At 38.1% G+C, this 27963-nt stretch overlaps 1 protein-coding gene across 1 annotated transcript in view; it reads right to left on the reverse strand.

Moving 5' to 3' along the window:
• Nucleotides 1-27963, reverse strand: part of DENND1A (DENN domain containing 1A) — a 465733-nt gene that overhangs the window by 283239 nt on the left and 154531 nt on the right. Inside the window, exon 5 of the mRNA XM_081104118.1 lies at nt 24822-24941. Coding sequence (XP_080960244.1) covers nt 24822-24941 — 120 coding nt within the window. The remainder of the gene's footprint in view (nt 1-24821; nt 24942-27963) is intronic.

Below are 27963 nucleotides of genomic sequence, written 5' to 3' on the forward strand. Positions count from 1 at the left end.
GGCATGATATCTTCTCTCCACCTGGCTGCACACAGTGTGTATGGTACACAACAGTGAAACATGAACAGGAGAGGGAACAGAAGAACCCTGAAGGAAATATAATGAGGGGAACTGCTGCTGTTATTTTCCATTATACTGTTTGCTTCTTTAGTCATCTAAGAGTAAAAACCCAAAAACCATCCTTTTTTCTCCAGTGTCTACTACAGAACCTCATTTTTATCAATAAAAAGTTGGTATCTATACTTTAAAGTTTCTGAAGTAAAAGGAGTTGAATTATATTCTCATATGCAGAGCAAAACAAAAGAAATTCTAAAGAGCCAATGACACCTGTTGAAATAAGGAAACATGGATTCTGTCTCAAAATTAATCCACCTGTACAGAGAAGAGCACTTTTCAGATATTCCCAGATGTACCCTTTGAAGGCGTTTGCTTTGACATCATAATTACAAAATGGTGCAAGGGCCATGAGATCACAAACAGATGAACACTCAAAGAGGAGCAAACATCAAAAACAATTTTTTCTTGCTAAAGACATTAAATGATAGGAAAATGCCTTCAGAAAACAAACATTGCAAGTTACAGTGAAAGTAATAAAAATTAGTATTTAATTTTTTTATTGTACTACTTTACATCAGTAGCCAAAAAAAACCCACAGGAAAAAAAGCATTTAGGTATAAATCTATGCTATTGATTTCTTTTCTTTTAAACTTAAATTCTTTATTGTTTAAAGTATTACATGAGTCTCCTTTTCCCCCATTGTAGGGGAAAACGCTATTGATTTCTTTAAAGAAATTAAAGAAGTCCTGAATAGATGGAAAGATGTACCGTGTTCACATATTGACTCAAATATATTATTAAAATGTCAACTGTCCCCAAACTGATTTATATATTTAACCAAATATTAATCAAAATCTAGTAATTTTCTGTAGATATCAAAAGTGAAGGATATAGAAAATCAAAATTTATGTAGTAAGGCAAAAGAACTATAACAAACACAATTTTTATAAAGAGCATAGCTGGAAGATTCATACTATCGCATATGAACTTACTATAAGGCTACAGTGATCAGGACAGTATGGTATTGATAGACACAGAAAACAGGAGGATAGAGTTCAGAAACAGACCCACAAAAATAGTCAATTTTTGACAAAGGTGCAAAAGTAACTAACTCAATGGAGAAAAGATGGGCTTTTCAACAAACTGTACTGGAACTAGATGTCCATGTGCAAAGAAAAAAATCTCAATCTAAACCTCACATCTTTAAAATATTTAATTCAAAACGGATCATAGATCTAAATGTAAAACATAAAAATATAAAACTTCCAAAAGAAAACATAGGAGAAAACATTTGTGGCCTTCAGTTAGGCAAAGAGTTCTTAAGTAAGACATCAAATGCATGATCCATAAAAGAAAACACAAAACTGTGTCATATTTCATCAACACTGAAATCTTTTGCTCTGTGAAAAATAAGAGAATAAATAGAACAAGTCACAGACTGGGAGGAAATATCTGCAAATCACATATCTGACAAAAGATTTGTATCAAAAATACTTAAAGAACTCTTAAAACGCAACAATAAGAAAACTAACAAACCAATTTTTAAAATGTGCAAAAGGTTTAAAGAGACAGTTTAGCAAAGATAAAAGACAGATCACAAATAAGCACATGAATGCTTAAAATCACTAGGGAAATGCAAATTAGAACCATAATAGATCCCAATAACACCTAACAGAATAGCTAAAATATGAAAATAGTGACAATACTAAATGCTGGCGAAATTTGGAGCAACTGGAACTCCCATACATTGCTGATAGAAATGCAAAATGATAGTCACTTTTGGAAACAGTTTGGCAGTTTTGTGTAAAATTGAACATATACTCAGCACATGACCCAGCAACCCCACTCCTACTATTTACCCAAGAGAAACAAAAACTTGTGTTCACACAAAAACCTGTATATAAATGTTTACAACAGCTTTATTCATAATCGCAAAAAGGAGAAACCACCCAATTGCCCTTCCATGGTAAATGGATAAATAAATTGTGGTTACACCCACACAATGGAACACCTATTCAACAAAAAGAAAATTAGTCACTGATACACACAACAACATGGGTGAATCTCAAATGCATTTTGCTCTAAGAAGCCAGTCCTCAAAAGATACATATCATATAATTACATTTTAGAAAAGGCAAAACTCTAGAGATGGAGAAAAGACTAATCGTTGTCAGGGGTTGGGAATAGAAGGATTTGACTACAAATGGGGCAGTCAAGGGAATTTGGGGGAGTTATAGAACTATTTGTATCTTGACTGTGGTAGTGAATACATGCCTCTCTGCATTTGTCAAAACTCATAAAACTGTACATTGCAAAGAGTGAATTTTATTATATGTAAGCTTAAAAATCATAGTCATAGTATTGCTTAATTTTTAAAAAGAAATAGACAAACTTTCCTAATACGCTTACTTGATTGAACTTGCTTAGGAATGCACGTCTGGAATCAGAAGAATCATGTCCCTTTTTAGCTGTATCGCTTTAGGCAAGCTACTTAGTATCTCCAAGCCTGTTTCTTCATCTGTGCAATGGGGACCACATGCCCTCTCCTAAGTTATTATGAGGATGAAATGAGTGAAGATATGGAAAGCACTGAGCAAATTGCAAGCATTTGATAAACCTGGGTTGTTATTACATTTTTATGCGTATTTTAACAAGTTTTTTTTTTAGAATATGAAAATACAGGATGCTACATTCACCCAGAATGACTATAAGATTATAATGTAAACCTGAAACCAACAGAAGTCAACTATTCAGAAGTTTAAAATACACAAATTACTAGTAATTTGCAGTCATCTAATATCCTGTACTTTCCTTAGTAGGGTTCAATATTCCAACTGATTGTTTAATTGTGTCTACCTTCAGATGTAGGGCCGTGTGAAAACGGGGAATGTGTGTGTCTTGTGTATCACTGCATCCCTGGTGTCTATAGTGAGTATGCAGCACTTACACTCACCCAATAAATGTCTCCTTAACTTAAGTCAGATAAGGCAGAAAGTATGGGATGGGGCAGCACAAAAGAGTGGGAGGAATATGGGTTTTAGAGTCAGAGTTCAGTTCAAATACCGACAATATTTGTTAATAATTAATATTATCTTAGTTAAAAACTATTCTTCAAGGTGCTCTTCCCTCTTCTATAAAATGAAGATAATTGTTCCCTTGCAGAGCTGTTATGAAGACTAAATGAAATGATATATGTGAATGTACCAAGCACTCAGTTCCCTAAACATGATGGGCTTCTATGGTAAATTTCTGTCTTATTCCCCTACATTAGCACATCCCAAGAGAAGGTTTGGGAACAAAGCTTGGGAAAATTTAAGTGAAAAAATAAAGCTATATTAGATTACTACAGAGTAATGTCATATGTTTTTAATTGATACTCATAACAAGCCTTTGAAAGAATTATTACTGTCCTCAGTACATAAATGGGGGAAGAAGTCCAGAAAAGTTAGAATATGCTCATGGAGAGGTAGCTGGAAAAACAAGAGCTGACACTTGAACCTTCTGAGTTTATATTCTGGATTCTTTTCCCCTAAGAGAATCAAGGAACAAATCAAAGGACATAGCCATCTAAAGGGCTCAGTGACCTTCCCAATATTAACCAGTTGATGAAAGTGAAAATACTCTAAATTCTACTATAACCATTTCTAGATGCTCTAAGCCTGTTCAACCACCCCTCTGTTTGAATTAAGTCATCGTAAGTGAATTTCACAGATGAAAAAAACTTAGTTTCAAGAGGTTAGGTGACTTAACAAAGATCATAAGCTAGCAAGTGGAGAGTTGGGAAGCAAACCCAAACTTGTCTTGACTCCAAAGCTCATGTTCTTCTCACAACACAACAGGGCTCATTTCCAGTGATTTTTAAATTCCCAGTCAAAAAATCCAGCTACATGACTTCCTCATATCACCCTCATGGCATACATAGCACTCAGTATTTGCCTGAACTTCTAGGAATTATCCTTTCAAAATAGTATGCATTGAGATATATTTCCTTTTAAGAAGCGTTTATTGTTGACCAAGAATTCTAAATTCCCAAAACAACATCTACCTTCCAGAAATATCACTGAAGACAGACTGGAGTTCTTATGAGAAGTAAAATTCCTGATATTAATTATGCACACCAATAGCAATTTTATCTTTATCAAGGCTAAAGGTACTAGTAAATGAAAAAGAGGTCTTCAGGAAGTATTTGAGAACAGATGACATATAAGAAGCTACCCTGTGAGCTTAGAAGGGCTAACATTATCATTTCCATCTTACATGAGAAAAACTCTGCATCTCACCCAAGGTCACACAGTCCATGAGTCTCTGAGAGGGGTTTAGAGCAGTGATTTTCAACCTTTTTAATCTCATGGCACACATAAACTAATTACTAAAATTCTGTGGCCACCAAAATGTATGTTATAGTTTTTGCCAATCTGACAAAAATAAAGTATAATTTTGATTCATTCACACCAGACAGCTATTGTTGTGTTGGCTGTTGTCATTGTTTTATTTGACAATCTAAGGGAAAAGAGGTTAGTCTCCCTGACTAAAAAGTCAGGTATTGCATGTTTCTAAAATTCTTGCGGCACACCAGTGAGCTTGCTGCAGCTCATCAGTTGAAAATTGCTGGTCTAGATGGAAGGTCTTTCCTCTCCTAATCCAGTGGTTCTTCTCTGATGACATCAGAATTCCAGGCTAGGTCACGCTGTGATGTTGCAAAGAAAAAGTCCTTTGCCCTCTGTCTTAAGTTTCCCCAGGGAGAGCTGTTAGGGAAAAGAAGATAACAGCTCAGAGCCACTGTCCCTACCTAATTTTAAAAATGAACAAGGTTTCATAGTTAATGTTCCATCTAAAAGTGACAAAAATGGCCCTAACCGGTTTGGCTCAGTGGATAGAGCGTCGGCCTGCGGACTGAGGGGTCCCGGGTTCGATTCCAGTCAAGGGCATGTAGCTTGGTTGCGGGCACATCCCCAGTGGGGAGTGTGCAGGAGGCAGCTGATCGATGTTTCTCTCTCATCGATGTTTCTAACTCTCTATCCCTCTCCTCTCCTCTCTGTAAAAAATCAATAAAATATATTTAAAAAAATAAAATAAAAGTGACAAAAATGATAAAAGTCAACTGCAATTTTAAAAATTTTTAAATACTGTCATACATTAGTAAGACTGTGCCAAAACTTCTATAATCCCTCTGATCATGCACCTCAAACACATTCATGGGAATAAGGAAAAATTGTCAGAAAAACATGAATTATAGCAATAAAGCCCTAATGAGCTCATGGAATTTAATAAGATGATTTAAATAAAAATTTAAAAATCCACAGATTATTTGAGTCTTAAGGGACACTGACAACTAACTATCTAGTCTAACTCCGGCATTTAGAGATGAGGTTGATACAGATCAGGCACCTCGCCCAATGTCACCTGGACTATTCGTGGTACAGGCAGAACTTGAACCAGATCTTAAAACTAATCTTTCCTAGATATTGCACTGCTGTCAATGAAGAGTTCCTTAACCGATTAACTACTGATGCTGTCAGGTTATCGATCTTAAAATTATAGAATGTCAATGTCATTTATTCAGCATTTTTAAAATAAACAAAGATTTCATTAAAGCCAATGAGGTGAACTAAGGGAATACAGTAGTTAATCCTGCCTCAGTTAGAATTATTACTATACTAGGCTAGAATTACTGTTGGCATCTAATATGAAAAACATTTCAAAATCTTTTAATTTAACCTTAAATTGAACTCAGTCTTGAAAGGGAAACTCACTATATAATTAAGTAGTTCAAATTAAATTTACTAAAAAAACAACAACAAAGTTGTATTTGGAAAAAACAACACGAGCAAAGATTTCTGTATATATCCCTTGATCTTTAAAAATAGTATTACATGACAACAGGACTCTCCCTGTGCCACCTCCAAGAAAAAATTCCAAACTCCATCCTCTTCAGGGACTTAGCAGCTATCAGAAGCACTTCAAATGGGGCAGACATTGGGTGTGTATAAATCATGAGCAGCTCCTATCCTTTGAAAATATTTTAAAAACAATACTCTTAAAACAAATACACCTGAATTCCAAGTGAAAAATGGACTGCCATTCGTTAACCGTCACTGAAGTTTTGCCATATACATTCTAAGTGCTTATGTAATCAAAAACTAAAAAACAAAAACATCCTCCTGGGAAACATATGTGAGAAAATATTTTCAAAACCATTAAGTAGCCCACTAGTTTAACAGTCTTAGCTGAGAAAACCTTCTAGAAGAATAAGAAATTGAAATAAGAGGAATAATATCCAGAATGTAAAGCACTGAACATATTAACATCCATCAGGGGACTCGTAACCAGTGTTTGTTAAAGAGGATTTTAAGATTAATAGCTAAAATGAAATTAAATCTAAAACATATTTAAACTAATTTATACGTTTGTTTGTTACATTCACAGGATCTCAAAAACAGTCATAACTTCCAGCCCTAAGTGATTGTTTGCTGATTCTCCTTTTACAAAGCAAAAACTTGAAGATAAATAATCATCACAACACTGCACACTGCTGACATCTGGGCCAGATTACATCAAACACTGCCTTCCTGTTCAACACAGCACAAGAGAATAAAATTTTTTTCCCAATTTAAACCTGTCCCTAGAGCCATAAAAAAATGAAAAACTGCCGAGTCAACAGCTTCTGGGTGTGTGTGTGTGTGTACACACGTACATGCATGCATGTGTGTGTGGAGGGGGTGATGTTTTTGTTTGCTTGACTGCTTTTCAATTTTTACTTCATGCATTTTCAATAGATCTATGTACTTTTCTCTCCCCCCTCACCATTCATTGACTATGTAATGCTCTGAAAACTTGCAATCCAAATTATCAATGGAACAAGCCTCATATCCTAAAGTGCCAAAGGAACTGGCTACTGGTACAGAAACCATTTGAAGGACACCAGCAACCTTTGTTAAGGCTATTGTTTTATAGTTAAATGCCATTCAGAGCAACTTGAACTAGACTTTTCTACTATCAAAGAGAGTATTCACTGGGTTGCCTGGGATTTGGCTGGCAGGCCATCCTAATACTTATGGAGGGACAACCTTCACCTTTGGCTAGTAAATACTACAAGAGCTTGAAATTGACCAAAATAAGGAAAGTAAATACCATGGAAAAGAATCTGGATTTGCTGTGGCTACTGCTCAAATGATGGGACCTGCACTACTTCGCTTTAACACATTCACGTGTATGCTTGAGCATAGATACATTTAAGATAAGCTAAAAACATTTAGTGTGGCTTTTAGATGGACTATAACATTTGAGCCTTAACCAATCTAGAAATGTTTTCAAAAATAAAATCTGATGAATATAACCAGATGTCCTCCATAATCTCAAGAAATCTGTTCAGCTGCTTTGATTTTTGTATTGCTTTTCATTAGCAAGAAGTAGGAAAAGAAGGATTTGTGGAGTTTTCAGAGCTGACTTAGAAGTTTCAAATAATTACCTTATAGACACTGAAGCAGGAAGTGCCATGAGGGAGTAAATAGAGGAGGGAGGAAAAAATAACAAGCAAACCTGGGCTTTGTTCCTAAGCTTCAGGAATCCTTATTTTCTTATTAAAAATATATTTTAAAGCATTTATATTTCCTAAGCTCTACAACTTATTTCCTATTCTGAATAAGGATAATCTTCAGATATAATAAAACAAAGGGAGAAAGCTAGACTTTAAAGCATCCTGGGTTGACAAATTGAGAAAAGAAATGTGGTTACCCACAGAAAAATCTCAGTCCAACTTAGATATGACTTGTAGCTGAAAGTTATCTCAGGTTTTCAGGTCCCACTCCTCTGAGATGATGAACTCATGCTATCTTTTAATGAGAGGCTCATATCTGCCTTTGATGTGTGAAAGACACTCCCAGCTGGAGGAGAGTACAAGAAAGATCTAAAATATTTGCTTCAGCTGCAAAGAGCTATTAATGAAAGTTTAGAAAATGGGGTAGCATGGCAGGGGGGGGGGGGTAGGGGGGAGGTCTTTAGAGAAGAGATGACATGCTCTCATCTTGTGAACTCTTAGGGGAAAATATTCCAGTAAAATAAAATCTGACAAATAATTTTCCTTCCTCTACACACCAGAGTTCTTCACTCTCCTCCACCTGGTCCAGAGCACATTCTTATGAATTCCTAGTTATGTAGGCGAGAGAAAGGGGGCTTCTGTAATTTGCTATTCACATAAAACACCAAGGGTGAGACTCACATGATAAATACAGAGGTTATGAACCGAACGGATTCATCACCTCAAATGGGGTTGAATTTTAGAATTAATTCTTGTAAAACAAACTTCAAGTATATTTAAGGATGGGAGCACTACAGTGAAATCCGGTGTGCAAGGAAACTCTTAACACAAGTTCCAAGAATTCTCCATAATTCTCTGTACTATTTAATGTTCTGAGATTATCATTATCTTCTTAGTTGTTAAAAGCAAGCAAAAATAGAATTCAGTTTTCTTAATCACCTATTTATATATCTAAGCATATTTTCTAACTATCTAATCTACTCTTAGTACAGTGCATAGGTACAGGAAAAAATCACTAAACAATTTCCATAGGCTATTCAAGACTTTCTGTTTAAAGTTTGGGACTTACAATCACTCTTAGCTAGTCGACAAAGTCACTACATTCCCTGAATGAGCAGGGATAGTTGAGGAGGTAGCAAATTTATAAGACCCTCTCTCATGATAAAGAATAAGAGAAAGCACATGATAAAAATAAGTTCCTTTCAGAAAAAAGATTCCATGTTGCTGATTCCTAAATTAGGTGTTTTATATAACATTTTTACCTGTATGTTAACGACTTACAAAGTAGGCCTCATGTTTATTTTGCAGATGTGGGGAATGCAGATCAGAAAAGCCAAGTGAGGTGATTTATCGCATGGGTAATAAGTCAGAATTTGAATCTAGTTCTGACTAAATCTAAAGGATCTGCTTTAGAACTTTAGGTAATTAAACATGAGGGCATCATGTACCTTCTGTGGGAGGAATAAATGCTCTAAGGGTGTTGAGGAAGGGAAATTAATTGAGTGTGTATAAATAGGCAAATATTAGGATTGGGAAATAAGTTATTTCACCAATTCTATTCATTCAACAAATACCTCTGGAACACCTACCACAGATGAGGTACTCTTACATTGCTCTCCTTAATTACAACTAAGTTCTTGTGAGGCCTCTAGGAAATTATATAATTTCTCTTTCCAGAGTTTCCATATTCCTAAGCCTATGTGCCATTGATTCCTAGGCCAATGTGGCATTTCTTTTAACTCCCCACACATGCCTGGTTGAAATCCTGCCAAACCTCAGCAGTTTTAGAACTGATTAGTTTGCTAGAGTGTTTATGTTAAAAATAACAATTTCAATAGCATAACTGAACATAAGTATTATATTCAAACAACCAAAATTTAATAAATGGTTAAGGAGAAAGAGATATGGGCTGATACAATAGTACCTCTCAGAATGACAATCTATATAACTAAGACAGCTTCCCTTCCCCATCATCATGTTACATGAAAATAAGCAAACTGTGTAAGTAGAATATCTGCTTCCTATTTTTAGTTAGATTAATTTCTTCGTTTCCAAAAACATTCTATTTGCTTCCCTGCCTTTAAATTCAGATAATGTCATCTTTGGATTAAAAAAAAAGAACCAGGGGAAATATTACTTTCTAGTCTCAATTATTATGCTGGTTTGCAGAGGCAGCAAATAATTTAAGGCCTTTTCTTATTATTCCTTTTGATGGAGAGCAGGGGAGAAGAAACTGCTTAACCTCCTCATGCCTCAGTTTCCTCAATGAGTAAAATGAAGAGAGATCCTGGCTGCCCCTTCAGCTTGATAGAAACTAAAATTTGTTATATAAAACTCCAGAGTAGGTGGGTGCTGAGTGCCATCCAAAAAATAACCAATAATTTCCCATCTGAGTTGTGAGTTCTTATTCTAAATCTGAGCAACACAACATTAATGAAAAGATTAAATTTGAGGGAAGAAGGGAAAGGCCAGGATCATCAGCAAAAAGAAACGGCAGTTGCTTTATCTTCTCCTATATTGAGCAATAATTCTGAATTGTCTCTCCCAGCCAGAAAACCCAGGAAGACGTGTCCAACTGTGGCCAGCGTGTTGCTCTTCGAGTTGAAGGGGTATCACAGTACTCTGGAGTTCAGTCTCCTCTGCACATACACAAACACAAGTGCACAGCGCCCCAACGCTGTTTGTCCCCTCAGCCTCACGGCCCTGCCAGTTGGCAGACCCAAGCCAGGAAGCTGTCAATTCCAATCGCGTTTAAGGCCATGTAGTCCTATTAAAGAAGCCTTGGTGGTTAAGGGGCGTCCTCTGTTTCCCAAAGCAGGGCGGGGGGCGGGGGGGCGGGGGGGCGGGGGGGGGGAGAAAGAGGGGGTAGGGGCCTCTGCTTGGATTGGAGCTGGCAACTTTTCACTGACTAGAGTTTTCAAGGAGCTATGAATGAGTTTAACAAAGGAGGTCTGTGGCTAGTTTCTGGCTGAAGTCCATGTCAACAGTTTTTAAGGTCACAGGCCACACTAACTAACATTTATTCCCAGCAGACCCTGTTCTAAACACAAGCTGTAAGTAGTACAAATTTGGAATTTTTCTGTAATCCCTTGAGATTTTCCTGATCTTTCCACATGTTTCTGCTCAATTAAAAACAATTCTCACTTTGCACCACCAGAGAGGCCGTGCTCAGCAATCTCAGTCCATCCTTAGGGTAGATGAACAAAAACCTGGCAATTCAAAGGGTTCGAGTGGGGAAGGGAGGAATTCAGCTGGATCACACTGAGAACTGCAGACAGCTCCCCAGGGGCTCAGTTTGTGAAAGCATAAAACGGGTTATGACAGAGATCCTGAGGCCATAAAAAGCAGGTTTGAGGCAGCACTGGGAATAGGTTCCTAGTCCTTTCACAAATAAGACAGAAATTTCTGAGAAAATTATAAGGTCAACTAGGTGAGTGGAGAACAGAGATAATCTATAAGACAGATGCTAAATATTTCACTGTGAAATTAATACAATCATTTCTCAATGAAGGTGAACTCTTACTTTTAAAGTTTCTGAAATTAAGAGGCTTCTTGAAATCAATCTGAAATTTTAATAAAGCCTTCCCCCCTTCCCCCCCGTATAGCTGTGTTTACACCAATGGTACATTTATTAACGGATGGTATTTTCAAATCTTGCAAGGCAACATGGGAATAATTACTCTGAATTAAGCACCAAAAACCTTACTTAATCATGTGAAATATTTTCTATTTTCCAAAAGAGGACACGGGGACTCTGACAAGTGAGTCATCTTGCTTACAGTCCTACAGCTAGAAAGTGGTAGAATCAAAATTTGGACCTAAGTCTGATTCCAGAGCTCAAGTCCATTCCACAAATTGAGGGGGAAATAACATACACTAGAGTATCAGTCACCATTCTGGTGGTTAAAGCACTGCCTGCCATTTGTGGCATTCTATGTTTGGAATGATGTGCTAAATGAAAGGACTTACAATTTTTCCAAATTAAAAAATATGTAAACTATGCTGCAGTGAATATCAAGATTGAGCTTGACAGGATAAAATTACAGAAAGAACTACTTCATTATAGACATACAAAGAAGAAAATGAAATACACTCATGATCCCATTACCTAATTTTTCTCATTGTTATTTTGGTATCCACTCACCCAGGTTTTTTAAATAAATTCCTTACAAAATTTATTTTGTATATAAGTTTTTTTTAATATATTTTATTGATTTTTTACAGAGAGGAAGGGAGAGAGATAGTTAAAAACATTGATGAGAGAGAAACATCGATCAGCCGCCTCCTACACACTTCCCACTGGGGATGTGCCCACAACCAAGGTACATGCCCTTGACCAGAATCGAACCTGGGACCTTTCAGTCCGCAGGCCGACGCTCTATCCACTGAGCCAAACCGGCCACGGCTTGTATATAAGTTTGTCTTTAGCTTTTTTTGCATAACATTACCCAAGATGTTTTTCATGTCATTAAATAATCACCAAAACATTAATTTTAATGGCTACATGGTATCTAATTAAATTTAGCTATCCCCCTTCATAAATTATTTCTAATTTGTCATTCAGTATACTAGAATGAACATCTTCATCTATGTATCTGTACATATATCTCTGAGTTTCCCTTAAAACAGATACCCAAAAGTGGGAATCATTTTAAGGGTGTTGAAGATAAAATGCCAACTATTTCCCAGGAATGCTGGACCATTTTAGACCATGACCAACAGAATGTTAAGTGCCCACCTCATGGCCACCAAGTGTCATCTTCAAGTTGACATGATCAGGTTCATATAGACTTAGCTATGTACATGCCCACACAAATCATATCTATGACAATGACATGTATGTTACAACTGTCTATTCTTTTATTAATAACTGCTGCACTGTTTAATGCTGTAAAGGTGCTAATAACTACCCTACCATAATCTTTTGCCTTGTATTCTCTCTAATCCTTGCCAGAAAAGTAGATATGAGAAAATTAAGGCTTAAAAGGGTAAATGGAGCATCCAAAAGCACACCTCCACATCAGCAGGATTAGGATCCAAGCATTGCTCTGATTCCAGACAATGCTCTTAGGCCATGCCTCCTGTCCTCTCACAACCCCAGGGACTGCCTGCTTCTCCAGCAATGCCTCTTCAGACAATGAGCCGATTAATCTTTGGGGAACTAAAGAAGGCCAATACCTAGATCTCACAGGCTGTGAGAAGGGAGGAGAGCATACTGCATGTCTTCTTCAAAAAGCAAGGAAGCCCTAGCTGGTTTGGCTCAGTGGACAGAGCATTGGCCTGTGAACTGAAGGGTCCCAGGTTCAATCTGGTCAGGGACACATGCCAGGATTTCGGGCTCAATCCCCAGTAGGGGGAGGGTGGAAGGCAGCCAATCAATGATTCTCTCTCATCATTGATGTTTCTATCTCTTTCTCCCTTCCTCTCTGAAATCAATAAAAATATATTTTAAAAAAACACAACAAGGAGTAAGGGCAGCAGTGTGGGAATGCTCACCCAACCTGGCAGACAGTAAAATGACATAATTGCCGCTTTGGAAAACAATTTGGTATTATCCAATAACGTTGAAGATATACATCCCTAAAGATAGGTATCCAAGTTCTCAGGTTTATACACTGAAGAAACTAGTGCCTATGTGTACCAGGATACCCATTCAAGAAATTTCATAAAAGCCATGAACTGGAAACAGCCCAAATGGCCACCTACAGTTGAATGGATGAACAAACAGAAACATGGCCATACAATACAAAGCTCTACACTACAAAGAAAACAAACTACAATTATAAGCTACAGCATAGATGAAGTTCAACAGTTAAGCAAAAGAAGACTTAAAATAACAATTCCAAATTGTACAATTCAATTCATGCAGTGTTCAAAACTAGATAAAATTATACCATACTATTTAGGGATACAGACATAGGTGAAAAAATTATACTGGGTGTAGAGTTCTTAACTTACATGGCGATTACATGGGTATTTGCTATGTAATCATTTGTTTGTACTTCCGTGTGTATGGGTGTATGTATTTATATATATGTATGTAAAATGTATATATATGTACATTATATATGTGTGTATATATACACAAACACACACTTGTATATATGTGGATATATAATGAAACTTAATGTACTTTTCTGTTTGCAGGTTATATATCACAATGTACAAAAGGAAGGCACAGGGTTTTCATTAAACATTTACACAGTAAATACAATAAAAAGAACTTTATCAATCACTCACTGTTTAGTTAACTTTTACAACAATATTCTGAATTAGTATTATCCTCAATTTACCACTGAAGTACTTAGATAAAGAATGATGGTCAAATTAAAACCTTATTGTAATCCAATTTTAAAAAGATTTTTAAAAACAAATATAGCACCAATGTTCTTTCCATTACAACACAAATACTGAATCTGAGGAAAGAACAAGTTCAGTGAATCCCACTATATGAAAGTTAAACTACCTCTTCAAATAAAAATATCTAGAATTATAATCCCTGGGAATTTTAATAAAGACTAAAAAAATATATATAAACAAGTATTGTTTTCAGTGGTCAGGAAATATTATTATCTTTACTTAATGAGGATGATCAATATTTAGCATATTTTCATATACTAATAAAAAAGAAAAAGTACATAAATTACTCTAAAACTGGCAACCAAAATGATTATTTTTTACAGAGTTAACAGTAAAAATCCTAGCTCAGCAGGAAACTGGACACTGGCAAATATGCTTTATTTAGAGCCTTTTAAGTTGAGGTTGTTTTTGTTTGCAGTGGCTTTCTATTTTTTATCCCCCAAAAAATCTTGCTTTCCTATGAGACTAGATTTTTTTTTTTTTATAAAAGGAAACCAGTCATTAAGAGCTCAGGCAAAAAAAAAACACAAAAACAAAAAAAACCCAAAAACTACAGGACAATGAATTTCACCCAACTTCTTTTTCCACCACACTTTTAAATAAGTTTTTTTTTTAAGATGTCAAGTTTTTTAGATCCAGCATGTTTTGCTGCATTTTGGGCTCATTAATACACATAAAGAGCTAGTTAAAATACCAAGACTGAATAAATGAACAATGGGACAATTAACCCCACATAAAATGCTCCACCCACTTTACTTCAAAGACATCTGAAATAGAATGGACTAGAAACCATAAATGATGCCTCTCAGAATTAATTTTGTAATAAATATTGCTTTGTATTATAGATAAGGGATTAAAAATCACCACAGGGGCAATCTAACACTTGTGAATTGAGTTAAAGGACAACAATTGCCCTTAGTTTTGCTGAAGATTTCTGGTACTTTCATGTCCGATGAATGGGAACTAAAAACCTATTCAATTTCCAATGCATACTATAATACAGAATTTAATTTTAAAATTTCCTAAATTTCTACATAAATGTTTAAGATAGGAGTAACTTTTTACTTGGAATGTAATAAGTTCAAGAATCAAAATTTATATTGCTATCTAACTTTAAAAGTATTCCCTTTAATGCTACATCATTTTTAAAATTTTTCAACATAACTCATGCTAATAAAAAGTATTACTTTACTTTTCGTTTGTTAATCCTCACCCGAGGACATTTTTCCATTGATTTTTAGAGAGAGTGGAAGGGAGGAGGAGAGATAGAAACATCAATGTGTAAGAGACACATCGATTGGTTGCCTCTTACGTGAGCCCCAACCAGGGCCAGGGATCGAGCTTGCAACACAGGTAGGTGCCCTTGATCAGAATCAAACTTGGGATCCTTCAGTCCACAGACTGATGTTCTATCCACTGAGCCAAACTGGCTATGGTGAGGATTTGAAGATGTAAATGTACAAAGTGAAATATGGAATGGAAAAGTAAACGAAGTACATTAGTTACCACTTGATGTAAATATGACTCTTGATACGATTTCAATACTTCTATGTTCAATGTTTTCAGAAGTTAATAATTATTCTTCATTGTCAAGAATCGGACAATAGTGCATAAGTTAAGATTAAAAGCAGTTGAGGGGTTTTAATAAACAAAAATACTGAAGTAATTAATTAGCTAAATGACAAATTCACTACTCAAATGCATTTTTAAAAGAACATAAGTCTTAGCAAGAAATACTTTTTCAGATTACTAACAGCTTCTTCCCTTATAAATCAGTCTCACATAAATAAATGGTACAGTCAAAAACATCCGCAGGAAAGGATAGTTAATGATATGTAAAGATGTTTACAATATAGTATGTGAAAAACCTAGATACAAAACTCTACCTACACCAGGATCTCTAGTCATTATCCAAGTTGTGGGATGATAGATTGCTTTTCTTAAACCTCTGAAGTTTTTAAAATTCCTCTAATGAGGAATTATAGCTTCACTAGAGGCCCAGTGCACGAAATTCATGCACTTGGGGGGAGGAGGTCCCTCAGCCCGGCCTGCACCCTCTCACAGTTCAGGATCCCTCGGGGGATGTCCAACTGCTGGCTTAGGCCCGATTCCTGTGGAAGCCGGGAACCCAGCTCAGGGATTCTGGCTGAGCAGCCCTCCCCCTATGGGAGTGCGCTGACCACCAGGGGGCAGCTCCTGTATTGAGCGTCTGCTACCTATGGTCAGTGTGCATCATAGCGGCTGGTCATTCCGCCATTCAGTCGATTTGCATATTACCCTTTTATTATATAGGATAATCTCAAAAATTAACATCTGAAAAATAAGTGGCTCATAATTGACTATTAGACTTGTGGGCTCTTCAAACTTCTGGTGGCATAATGATTTCTGTATTGGAAATAAAGAGGTACACTATTATCTCAGTCTTCTGGAGCCTCTCTCAATGAGGGACAAATGTTAGGCTTCCTACTGCTTCTAAAACTGATCACTGAAAGGGCCAGACAACCTACATTCAGACTCCTTTTTGTATTCACAAATCTGTCTTGCTCTTAAAATAAGAGTGTAGCTCAGACCCAAAGGGCAATTTTAGGTGTGAAGCATATTGAGTTACTTTCTTTTCTACCTCCTGCCCAGTGAAAAGCAAAGATAAGGCTCAAATAAATCCTTCTGCTGGTTGTTGCTCTTGTAGGAGAGTAGTTTGCTTTCAGGGAGGTCCAAGAAAAATTGTTGACACTCAAACTCAACCAAAGCACCCACTGGCCTCTCCTATAGAATGTTTTTCCATCTCCCCAAAAGGTTCCCTCATGTGGAATTCTTAAGACACTTTCTTTCAGAAGGCAGGCTCAGTTTTACTGGTTTTCCATTCAAACACACCCTGCATCAGATTTTAACAAAACCGAACATTTTCTTTACTCTATAATCATATGGTAAGATTGTTCGCGTAGACTGTAGTGACACTGGCCAAGAGGGAATGTGACTCCTTGATGCTAAGTTGAGGTTACTGAGTCTTGAAAAACTTTAGTCCCAGGTGATTTGGGGCTTATTCTCTAGAGTTGGGAGAATCATTGCCATATCCTGGACAAAACTCTGGATTGGGGGTCAGAAGACTACTAACAACCAGCTAAAGAACTTAGGATAAAAACCTTCCTTCTTCAGGTCTCATTTTCATTGTTTATAAAATGAGGGTGGGCTAGATTATTTCTAAGAACCCTTTAAGCTCACATCTGATATTATTGTGCAATAGCAAACTACCCATAATGGCTCTTTTAACTACATATATATGGGAAAATGAACAAACTATTGAAACTAAAGATTGCTTTGGTGGCAAGAAAATAAAATTGGAAGTTGTGAATCAGAGCCAAAAGAAAGTTACTGGAAATAAGCCCAAAGCAGTTGAGAATAGGAGATTCAGGCTGGATTTTTGTTGTTGTTCCAAACCAAGTTCCTTTAATCCTCCTGGTGAGATTTTGGGCAAGTCACTATATCTCTTGCAGTTATAACCCGCTTATCTCTACAATGGAGATAATTACATGAGATTGTACTAAGAATAAATAAGAATTATGCAAACCACCCTGGCATCTATATATATAAAAGCCGAACGACTGGAATGACTGGTCATTATGATGCGAACTGCAGCAGCCAACCGGCCCCAATCACCCCCACACAACCTCCTGCAGCCCCTCCCTCCAGCCGCCCCCCCCCCACCCCAATCGGGGGAGGATCCAGGCGGCCAACCTCCTGTGTCCCCTCCCAACCCCCCAATCCCCACTGGCCTGATCAGCCCCCATCAGGGCAGGCCAGCCAGACCCCATCCATGCACGAATTTGTGCACCAGGCCTCTAGTATTAAATAAATGCTAACTTCCCCTTTCCCTTTTATATCCTCTGTGGTGAGTAGTTCTGAATTAGTCTATCCATCTACAAAATGTTATAACAACATTAGCCATCAGCAGCAGTTACTAGAAGAACAAGACGAGTGGAATATAGAAAAAACAAAAACTAAAGTGTGCTCCTGGGGTTCCTGGGGTATTTTCACTTTGTTGCCCTGTACTAAGTAAGCTTCACGAGCATTAAGACAAAGAAGTGCTTTGCTTTCGAAACAAAGTGAGAAAGTACCATGTTTTCTTGTAACGTCCAACTCATTCAGTCTCAAAACAAAAATTTTCTTTTAGCCAAAGTCTTGGAGTTTTGAATACCCACAACCTGGGCTCAGACTGCATGAAGGAAGGCTGAGCCAGGCTGGTTTCCTTGGAAGAGGACCAGAAGGAGACAAAAAGCTTCCACCTATGGTGACAGCCCTGTGCTCGCTGCTGGTGCAGAAGACACACCTGTCTTTCCAACAGTCCAGCTTCCCAGCCTTCAACTAGCAGGCTGCTAGGACAGGGAAGGCATTTATTTCCCTTTCTTCTCTTCAAAGGTGATTTTCTCTAAACAGTACAGCTTGTTACTACTGTTGAGTTGTGGCTCCCCAGAGGATTATACATTTCTAAGCATGAAGGCATATGCGTGACAATAAAACATGCAACACACCCCCAATGACTTCATTTTTTTTTAATTAAGGGGGAAAAGTTATAACCTCCCACAAAGTGATGTGTCTGATGAGCACACACATCCCTGCCCCCCATCCCCCTTTCATGGGGTTTACCGACCCCATGAAAGCCTTTAAAACACTGAGGATCTTAGAAAGGGCATTGGGCTTGGTAAACCAGAGCTTCCACAGGTCCTACCCCATAGGTTCGGCTTCCAACAGAAGCCATGTGCCAGCACCCACAAGGGGTGAAATTATAATCTGCCACAGCAATTGGGCCTTCTTCCAGCTACTATCTGGAAAACAACATTGTGCCCATTGTACTTTAAAGGGGAGGAATTATAAAGAAATCAAACAGCTCCAGAGAGATGGAATCACTCGAAAAGCAGAGGAAAGTCTTCTGTTAAATAGTATGAAAGATCCAGGTTTCCCAAATGGTATTTAAGGAATTGGGAAGAAAGGCTGATTTCTCCCAAAGGAGCCCCAGCTTTGATGCCCAAACTGCCCTCCAACATCAGGCTGTGCATTTTTGTATAGCAGGGTACCCTCAGGCGAGACAACTATAAATAGCTTAAAACAAGAATAGGAGATTCCATCTGTTTCTGGAATATTTCAACAGCACCTGTTTTCAAGGTAAAAATCTGGGAGCTGTCCCCACAGCCTTCCTTCCCAACTGCCTTTCCCATCCCCCCTACACTTATTTTAAACTAAAGCAGATAACACAATCCAAAAGGGCTTCTGCCACCACACCTGCCTAAGGAAAGAGTCCTTTGATTTTTCTCCTGAACTGTATGTGTTTTAAAAATACTGGAACAGTTAGAGAGAAAATCCAAAGTTTTGAAAACCAGACTCTTGTATTACTTCTAATTTCTTTTTCTCTATGAGAACTGAGCTTTTCTGTGTTTATAGTATAAATGAGTACAATGCGGATGAAAAAAAGATGCAATAGTTCTTCCTGCCATTAAGTTAGAAAGTGTTCCAGAAGGAAGATGGTTCTTACTTAACACAATTAATGTTTAAACACAAGCCCATATGCCAGCTTGTACAGAGAGAAGGACAATAACTCCCCAACAAGGGCCCAGGAACATATTTCATTAAGTTAAAAACAAAACAAAAACAAAAAACTGAAATTGAGGCTTGAAAATTCCAACCTAAATCAAGGTGCTATTCCCACAGTGATGTACAGCATCCCTCTACAACAACCAGAAAACCCAAGCCCATGTAGATAGCAATTTCACATACAAAAAGCCACTTTATCCTTGGTCTACAAACATCAATACTTCTAATGTTTGCCCCAAACCATCCAATGGCACTCCATTTGCTATGGGGGAAATCCAAAATTTTGAGCAAGTCTTTCACAATCCGGCCCCAGGACTTCTATGGCATCATCTGCCCTCTCATCAAATTCTCATCATTCTTTCATCTTGCTCTTCCTTCCATTTCTCTGGGCCTGTGCACACCAGTTCTCCTCCAGGCAAAACCCCACTGGTTCTATAAGACCCATTTTAACTGGAAACCATCAGCAACACTTTCCCTGATCCTCCAAGCCAGAGATGGGCCCTGCCTCATCTGTGACCCCCACAGAGCCTTGCACATACATATTTTTTTTCAAATAGCACTTATCACATAATATTTTAATTAATTGTTTACATAAGCCCTTCCCAAAGATTGGGTAGCTCCTAAGACAGTAAGGGTGGAAGTGAAATGGGAGGTGGGTATCAAAATCAGAGGTTGCCTGGGAACAGTGTACCGAAAAGCCTATTCAATTTTAAATTTGGTAAAGGACAAAATGTATATATTGTTTTCAGGTTGCAAAACCAAGTTCAGAAAGTTCAGCTCATCAAAATCTTGGATGAACATGACATCTGAAAGGTTCTCATCATATAGGGAACTAGGGTTAGATCTTTATGTCTATTTGAAGGAACCTTGAGGTAAATAAAGGCCAAAGACCAAGTATTATGCATTGCTCATTCCTGATATATACTAGGTACTAAAATACTTACTAAATTTAAATGTTAAACAAAATTTTTAGATACTGTCTTTATGAAACAAGTCATATCTTCCCAAAATGTATTCTAGTTTCTGAACAATTTTATTTGGGTATAAAGATAATTACTCAAACTTTCTCAAGAGCTTAAATAAGATCTGTATACAAAAGGAAAGAAATTGTAGAACACAAATATTTAAGTTCATTTATAAAGAGTAAAGACATATTATCATTACATGAAATATCTTCCATAATCCAACCCACCACCACCATCACCACCTCCAAACAACATGGTTATGGCTTTGACCTCTTGTGCTCTTGATTGGTATGTGTCATTTAGGCAAACCAGAAGCCATAAAAAATTTTGGTTCTAAGTCACTTTGCATTATATTTGAAAGATTTCAGAGGTAATGCTTATACCACATCAGATACAGATAGTGCTGTCTGGAAATACTAAAATACTCTCTCACATTCCTGGGTTTATAATGAATTACAACTAACTTAACCCATAACTGTTGTTCTCCTAGCTGGTGTGTTTAATATAATATTAAGTACCATCTAGCAACTAGTTAAATAATATTATGATGAACCTCAAGGAAAATTAAAATGCTTTAATAGAAAGAAACTAGTTAACCATTGGAGAAAATATTCATTTGACTTTATGTACCATGGTATTTGTGTTAATGAGACTTGTTTATACTCTAGTACAACTACATTTTTTTAATACACTTTTATCTGTGAACAAAACAGATAAAAATTCTCAGCCTTCACAGAACTTAAATTCTAGTGGGAGGAATAGGCAATGCCCCTAACAATGAACCTAATAAGTTAACATATAAAGACTATCTAAGAACTTTTTTATTGTAGCCCTGGTCGGGTGGCTCAGTTGGTTGGATCGTTGTTCTGTACACCAAAAGGTTAGGAATTCGATTCCTGGTCAGAGCACATACCTAGGTTGGGAGTTTGATCCCGGGTTAGGGAACATATAGGAGGCAACAGATACATGTTTCTCTCTCACATCAATGTTTCTCCCTCTCTCTCCCTTACTCTTTCTCTCTAATTGATAAACCTATCTTGCAGGTGAGGATTAAAATAAAAAACACCTTTCATTGTAAAATTAAATTTAAATTTTTAATACTGATGGTCACTGAGTCAATGGTTTTCCTTTTACAACTAATATGAAATAAGTTTTATAATATGAATCACGCTTCTGCGATTAACTATTTTTCATATTTTCTCTTTAAACTATGAGGCCCATCCCATGGGGCCCATCCTCTAATTGTAGTGCCCCGCTCTTCCATGCAAATGGAATGCATCTCCCAATCTCTGAAAGCCATGCATACATTATTTTGATCAAGCATTATACTAAGGGCTGGAGATACAAAGGTTGTTGCTTAACACAAAATCTTTACTCCTGAAGAGTTAACTATGCAGCAGGAGAAGGATGAAGGATGACCAAGGCTTATGAGTGTATAACTGAAGTATGCACAGCACCTGGGCGCACCCTGAGGAGGGGATGGCTACCTCTGCCTAGAGAAGGCTGCTTGGAGTGCCCTGTTGAGTCTGGGAGAATAGGTAAATGTGTAAAGGCAGAAAGGTCTAGTGGTTCCTATGTACCAGGAGAGCAGTCAGGAAGGAAGGGATCCTAAGGCAGTGGTCGGCAAACTGCGGCTCATGAGCCACATGCGGTTCTTTGGCCCCTTGAGTGTGGCTCTTCCACAAAATACCGACTTCTGCGCATGGGCCACGAAGTTTCAATCGCACTGTACATGTGCGCCCGCACGTGGTATTTTGTGAAAGAGCCACACTTAAGGGGCCAAAGAGCCGCATGTGGCTCGCGAGCCGCAGTTTGTCCTAAGGAGCTAGGATTAGTGGAGGCTGAATATGCACACACGCCATTACTAGGAGCTACATCCCTCATGAGAAAAAATGGAAAGCAAGATAGAGTGGCTTATGAGCAGACTTGAGCTAGAGCACCGGGCACACCAAGAATGGTGATTGGACCTCAAGGCACAGATTAACTAAAGGAAAAGTACCTGAAAAAGGCAAGGAGACCAAGCAGCAAATGAGGACAATGTTAATAATGTAAAGCAGACCCAAATAGTGCTCATGTTCTCTTGGCAGACCTCTCCACTCTCCATTGGACATGTCACCAACCAGTCATCCAGGGTTAACAGTAGACTCTTCCATTCACATCTCACCCCAGCAACATTCCCAAACCAAGCACAGGGAAAGTGCCACTCTGAGTGCCCTTTAAATGTGTGCAACAGCTGGATGAGATAAAGTGAGACTTCCACCCCAGCCCATGTTAAATATCCATGAAATGGTATCTCAGAATTCCTATAGTACTCTTTATCACCACAGTCACTATTCCCTGGCATTAGAATATCCATAGTAAGAAGACACTATGCCATGGGATCATGCTATGCATTTTATATAGCATACTGTAGTGATCGGTCATCTATCTCCCAGTGAGTCCTGGGAACTTCTCAAGGGCAGGGGCTAGCTAATAGTAGTAACAAATGAATGAATTAAACCACCAAATTTTTTCCCATAGTTCCAAGCTAATATAACAAACAGAAAACACATTACCTGTTGCTATTTTTCATTCTAAATGACGACAGCGTGAAGGCTATTCAATGAGTTTCTTACAAGCATAAAGTCTATAACCCTCCATACAGACACACAAAATCAAATGCTAGAATCAGAGGAGAGCAATTTTTTTCATTTTAATTTTTAAATAAATAGTTTTCCACTCCCAGGAATTTGCTGAATAAATGTGGTAGTGCCAGTTCAGAGTCAACTCCCCACTCCCCAACACACACACACACACACACACACACACACACACACACAGCTTTGAAAGGAAGAAACATCATAACTCAAAATATTGGGGGGAAGGGAACGTTTCTGCAAAACTTCAGAACTTGTTTTAAACCCTCATATCCTCAAATGACCACATAATATACAGTGTCCTGGCCAAGGCCAAAATCTAACATTAGATAAAAATGAAAGTGAAAATTTTCTTTAAAAAGAAAAAGACCAACATTACTAAGTCAAAAAGTAAATAATCATTTACATCAGAATCTAATACTCTGGGCAGACGATCCCTGGGCCTGGGCTACTGAGACATGCTTGAGAACAGCTGTTCACATGTAATCTCACAAAGTAGCTGGGTTGTACTTTCTTCCTAAGGTCTTTCCACATTTTCCCTCTAATAACCTGATTACAGATGCTATCCTTGGTGAAGAAGAGAGTTAATTTTGCTGATTAAAAATAATAATAATATTTGCGTAGAGAAACACAAAAGTAGCAGGACCAACAGTTATTGAGCAAAGGGCCTTGAAAAGTCAGCCCACAACCCCCTCTCCCCCCCACCCCACGTGGTGAGAGGGTGTGTGGGCTTGAGGGGTGAGGCGAGGGGGGTTGTCTTTTCTTGGTGAGAGGAAGAAGGAAGTGCAGAGACAAATACACCAGAGAACTACTCTTTCTGGAATTCATAGAGGGTCTGGCCTTTTATCCCCAAGACTGGGGACCCGGGTTTTGTCAGGGGCGCCTCCCCGCTGTCCTGCCCTGGGCTGCTCCACATGAGCAGAGAGAGACAGGAGGCAGGCCCCTCTGACACCTACTTAACGAAGGCAGATGGAGAGGAGAGTGTGTGGATGCCTTTACTTCCCCCTCAGGAGGCGCCCAGCAGGAGCCCACAGAGCCAGCAGCTCCAAAATCAGATTTCCACACATCCTCCCACCACAGAACACGCTTACCACTCGGGCAAGAGGAAGCAGAGCATTAAGCAAGTGTGGCTCTGGTGGATGAAGGGGGTTTTAGAAGACCTAAAGAAGCCTTCTTACAGGATTTGGCTCTTTTTTCAACCTCTCCAGAGGTAGCCAAGTTGAGAAACAGTCACTCACTCAATGACCCGAAGGGGGCAAGGGTGTTACTTTGAGGAGGACACAATCAGTGTCTGCGAGACGTCTGAGTCACAGACACATACTTTATTAATAATCTTACATACACAAAATGTCCAAGGGAAAGCCTCACAGGCTGACTTCTGACAGCTCCAGATAACAGCAGGGGGAACTGAAGCCATGCTGGCTCTGAGGCTTCCACATACTCCACAGAAGCGATGGTCCCTTTCCCACCCCAGGGATGTGATACAAATAAATAAATATAATTATCTGCAGAACTTAAAGTGCAAGGACAACACTGTCAAGTCCTTCCCCCCAAGTGCAGTGACTTGTGGGAAACAGATAGGAAAATAAAAAGAACAGCTGGAAAATTTAATTACAGAGTAACAACGCAAGAGCTGACATTGTTTCGCAAAACTAGCCAATAGCCAAAGCCCTTCTCCCTTACCTTAAGATACAGAAGCAGCTCTTAGCTCCTGAAGATAAGCGGCAGAACCCGAATCTCTGCTTGCTGTCAATGTCAGTGAGCACAAACGTGAAGTTCTGGCCAACTTGGCTAACTGTGAGGCTGCGGCAAAGACAGAACAAAGGGCAAAATGAATGTGCAGTAAGTTTCTTGATAAAGTATCTAATCATGACAAGTCGTTGAACCTGTAACATTTCCTCTCTCAGTGGAACTCTTTATAAATGAACTGAAAATTTACACACTTCAAGGAAACAGATTGTGAGCTAGTAAAAAAAAGAGGAGGGGGGGCTGCAGCAAGCAGCACATTCTGGTGACCACCTACCTCATCGGAGCTACCGCCATACCTTCTCCTACTTACTGAGTGCAGGCAGGTAGCACTGTTAATCATCCCATCAAATCCTGAAAGGTGCGTTCCATTAACTTCACATTGTAGGTGAGGAAATAAAATGTTTTAAAATTCACTTCTAAAAATCAGTTTACCAGTTAGCTTGGATTCCTCTTTAAAAACTTACATATTCCAAATTCTAAAACATAAATTTATGCTAATAAAATATTTTAGAATTTGACATTGAATTTTTCAAAGGAACTTATTAATTCGTAGTTTACATGTTGCGTTTTACAAAATATATTCAAATTGATCATATATTCAAATAGATGCTTCTCACCTATAATTTACTTCCTAAATTGTCAGTGCAATAAAAAAGTCATGGTTCACCAGGCCTTTTCCAAAGACTTTTTGAATCTTAGGATACAATATAAATTAAGTTCTCAAATATAGATAGCCTTCCTTTTGAAAATTCCCTCATATAAGCTGCATAAGAAAATTAAAGAAGTTTTCAAGGTATCTCAGCACAAAAGGTCAGTGGACCCTACCTGGTCATATGTAAGGAAACAATTCCATCCCTTGGAAAGTGGTTAGAGAGTACAAGAAAATAATTCAAGAAGAAAAGAAAAAGCTCCACTCTCCTATTTTAACTAGGAAGGTGAACGAAAACAAGGTGGCAATTTAAAAGCAACGTGGTAATAAAACAGGTGTAAGTAATGCTATCCCTCCACCTTACACAGCCAGGAGAAGAAACACATTTCTATAAAAGTTATAGAGCTGTCAAGGGGACACCAAATGCTACCCTGTTATGGCTGTTATGTTTTATCTATAAAGCTTGGATACTGTGTTACTATGGTGACTTAATACTATGTTTTAAAGGGGGATTATATGATTAATTTTAACAAGGTTGAGAACTAAAGATGTGTGAGAAACAGGATTCTAGCTCACATAATTAAAGTGGGGGGAACGTGGGCCTCATTGGGGGAGGAGAAAAACCTGTATTATTAAAATATTTAAAGCAACAGGTCAGGATGATTTTAAGTTCGAATAAGGTGATGCTTTTGTCAAATACTATTATGTGGTTTTATAAAATATGACTGTTTGTTATTTTAACTCAGGGTTTGATTTCACATCCACAGTGTTTACAATGAAGCATCCTAGAAGGAAAGGATATCGATAGGACTGAATGAGAAGAAAAGACCCAGGACCTCTAGGAAACGGACAGAGAACAAACACAGCTTGGTTGGTGAGTTGAGTGTCATTAATTTCCCTATTATCTTTTCACTAACATTAAAAATGCTGAAAATGCTTTTAGCTACCTCATAGGCTCAAAGAAAGATTCATTACTCATTTACTTGGTTGAAATCCCAACTCAATCACTTGCTAACTGAGACTTAATTTAGCAAGTTACTTAACCTCCAAGTACCTCAGTTTCTTCGCCTGGAATAACAATGAGAAACTACCACCCAACCCAAAGGATGTTTGGGGAACAAGTGAAATAAGCATTTAGTATAAAGGCCAGTCCATAGTAAGGATAATTAATAAAAGAGATGCAAGCTGTTAAGCTACCATCTGAATGGAAACCAACATTCATATTAAAAACCATGCATTTGCTTAGAATCTTCCTGACTCAGCTCTCTGGTACTTATGAGTGGATAAAGGAAAGCTGCCTTTCTTTCTCTCTTGTCTGTTGCATCTTTTCAGTAAAGGGTAGACCTCCAGATGACCAAGGGAGCTGTTCATGCTTGCATTAAAGTGAACAAGATTCTCCCGGCCAGAGTGGCTCAGTTGGTTGGAACATCATCCCATGCACTGAAAGGTCACCGGTTCAATTCCTAGTCAGGGCACATGCCTATGGTTAACGGTTCGATCCCTGCGTGGGGCACCTCCTGAAGGCAGTAACTGATGTTTCTCTCTTTCTGTCTCTCTAAGTGTGTCCTCAGGTAAGGATAAAAATAATATTAATAAAGTGAATAAGATTCTTTTTGGGGTGCCACAGCTTCGAAGGAGGCACTTATTCACAGTTGAGTCACGTTTTTTTAATTCCTACTAGGGTGAAGTACAAGTCATTAAAAGCCCCTAACCATTAAACACAAAAATATTTTTCCTTGGACAATTTCGAATAAAATAAAAGCCAGGAAAAGGCAGTCAAACAGAAGTTAACTTGAAGGTTCTGAATCCCTACAGAATGTGTCATTCCCTTCATGAGACTACTCACTTTTTCTCCATAAAAATGACTTTGAGAAAAGGGTCTGCTTCCTTAAAGGCTGCAGTTCCTATGTTTGCCTCTGGATCAGAATCCACAGGAGTCAGATTTCAGGATAGTTAAAACTGGGAGGAACCAAAGCAGCCATCGTACCTAATTCTCTTGTTTTCTAGCGGGGAAAACTGAGGGTCAGGATTATTTTTGGGCTTTGTTTTTACAAAGTCATCAGGACTAAAACAAAAATCCAAGCCAAATCCTGTTTCAAAGTCTCTTCCATTCCTCCTCACCGCGCTAAACACAACGAAAACTCCCCCAGAAGCTTTCAGTTCAGGTGAAGGAATTGGATACATAAGAAAGTCAGTAGTTGTCTCACCAAACAGACTGTACTTCCCACTAAGCTGTATTTTGAGTATTTCCAAAACTGAGCCCAGAAAACAGGGCCAAGACCATCCTTAGCTGTGCTTCCCATGCCTAGATGAATATGGAAAAGGGAGAAAAGCAATGACTATCTGAACCACAAACTTGAACCTTCATGTCGCCTTGTAAATGTCTGTTAGCTATTCAAGTCCCCTCTTGCAACATTTTGTTTAACC

This window comes from Myotis nattereri (assembly GCF_964212035.1).
Source record: "Myotis nattereri genome assembly, chromosome: 12".
Classification (NCBI taxonomy): domain Eukaryota; kingdom Metazoa; phylum Chordata; class Mammalia; order Chiroptera; family Vespertilionidae; genus Myotis; species Myotis nattereri.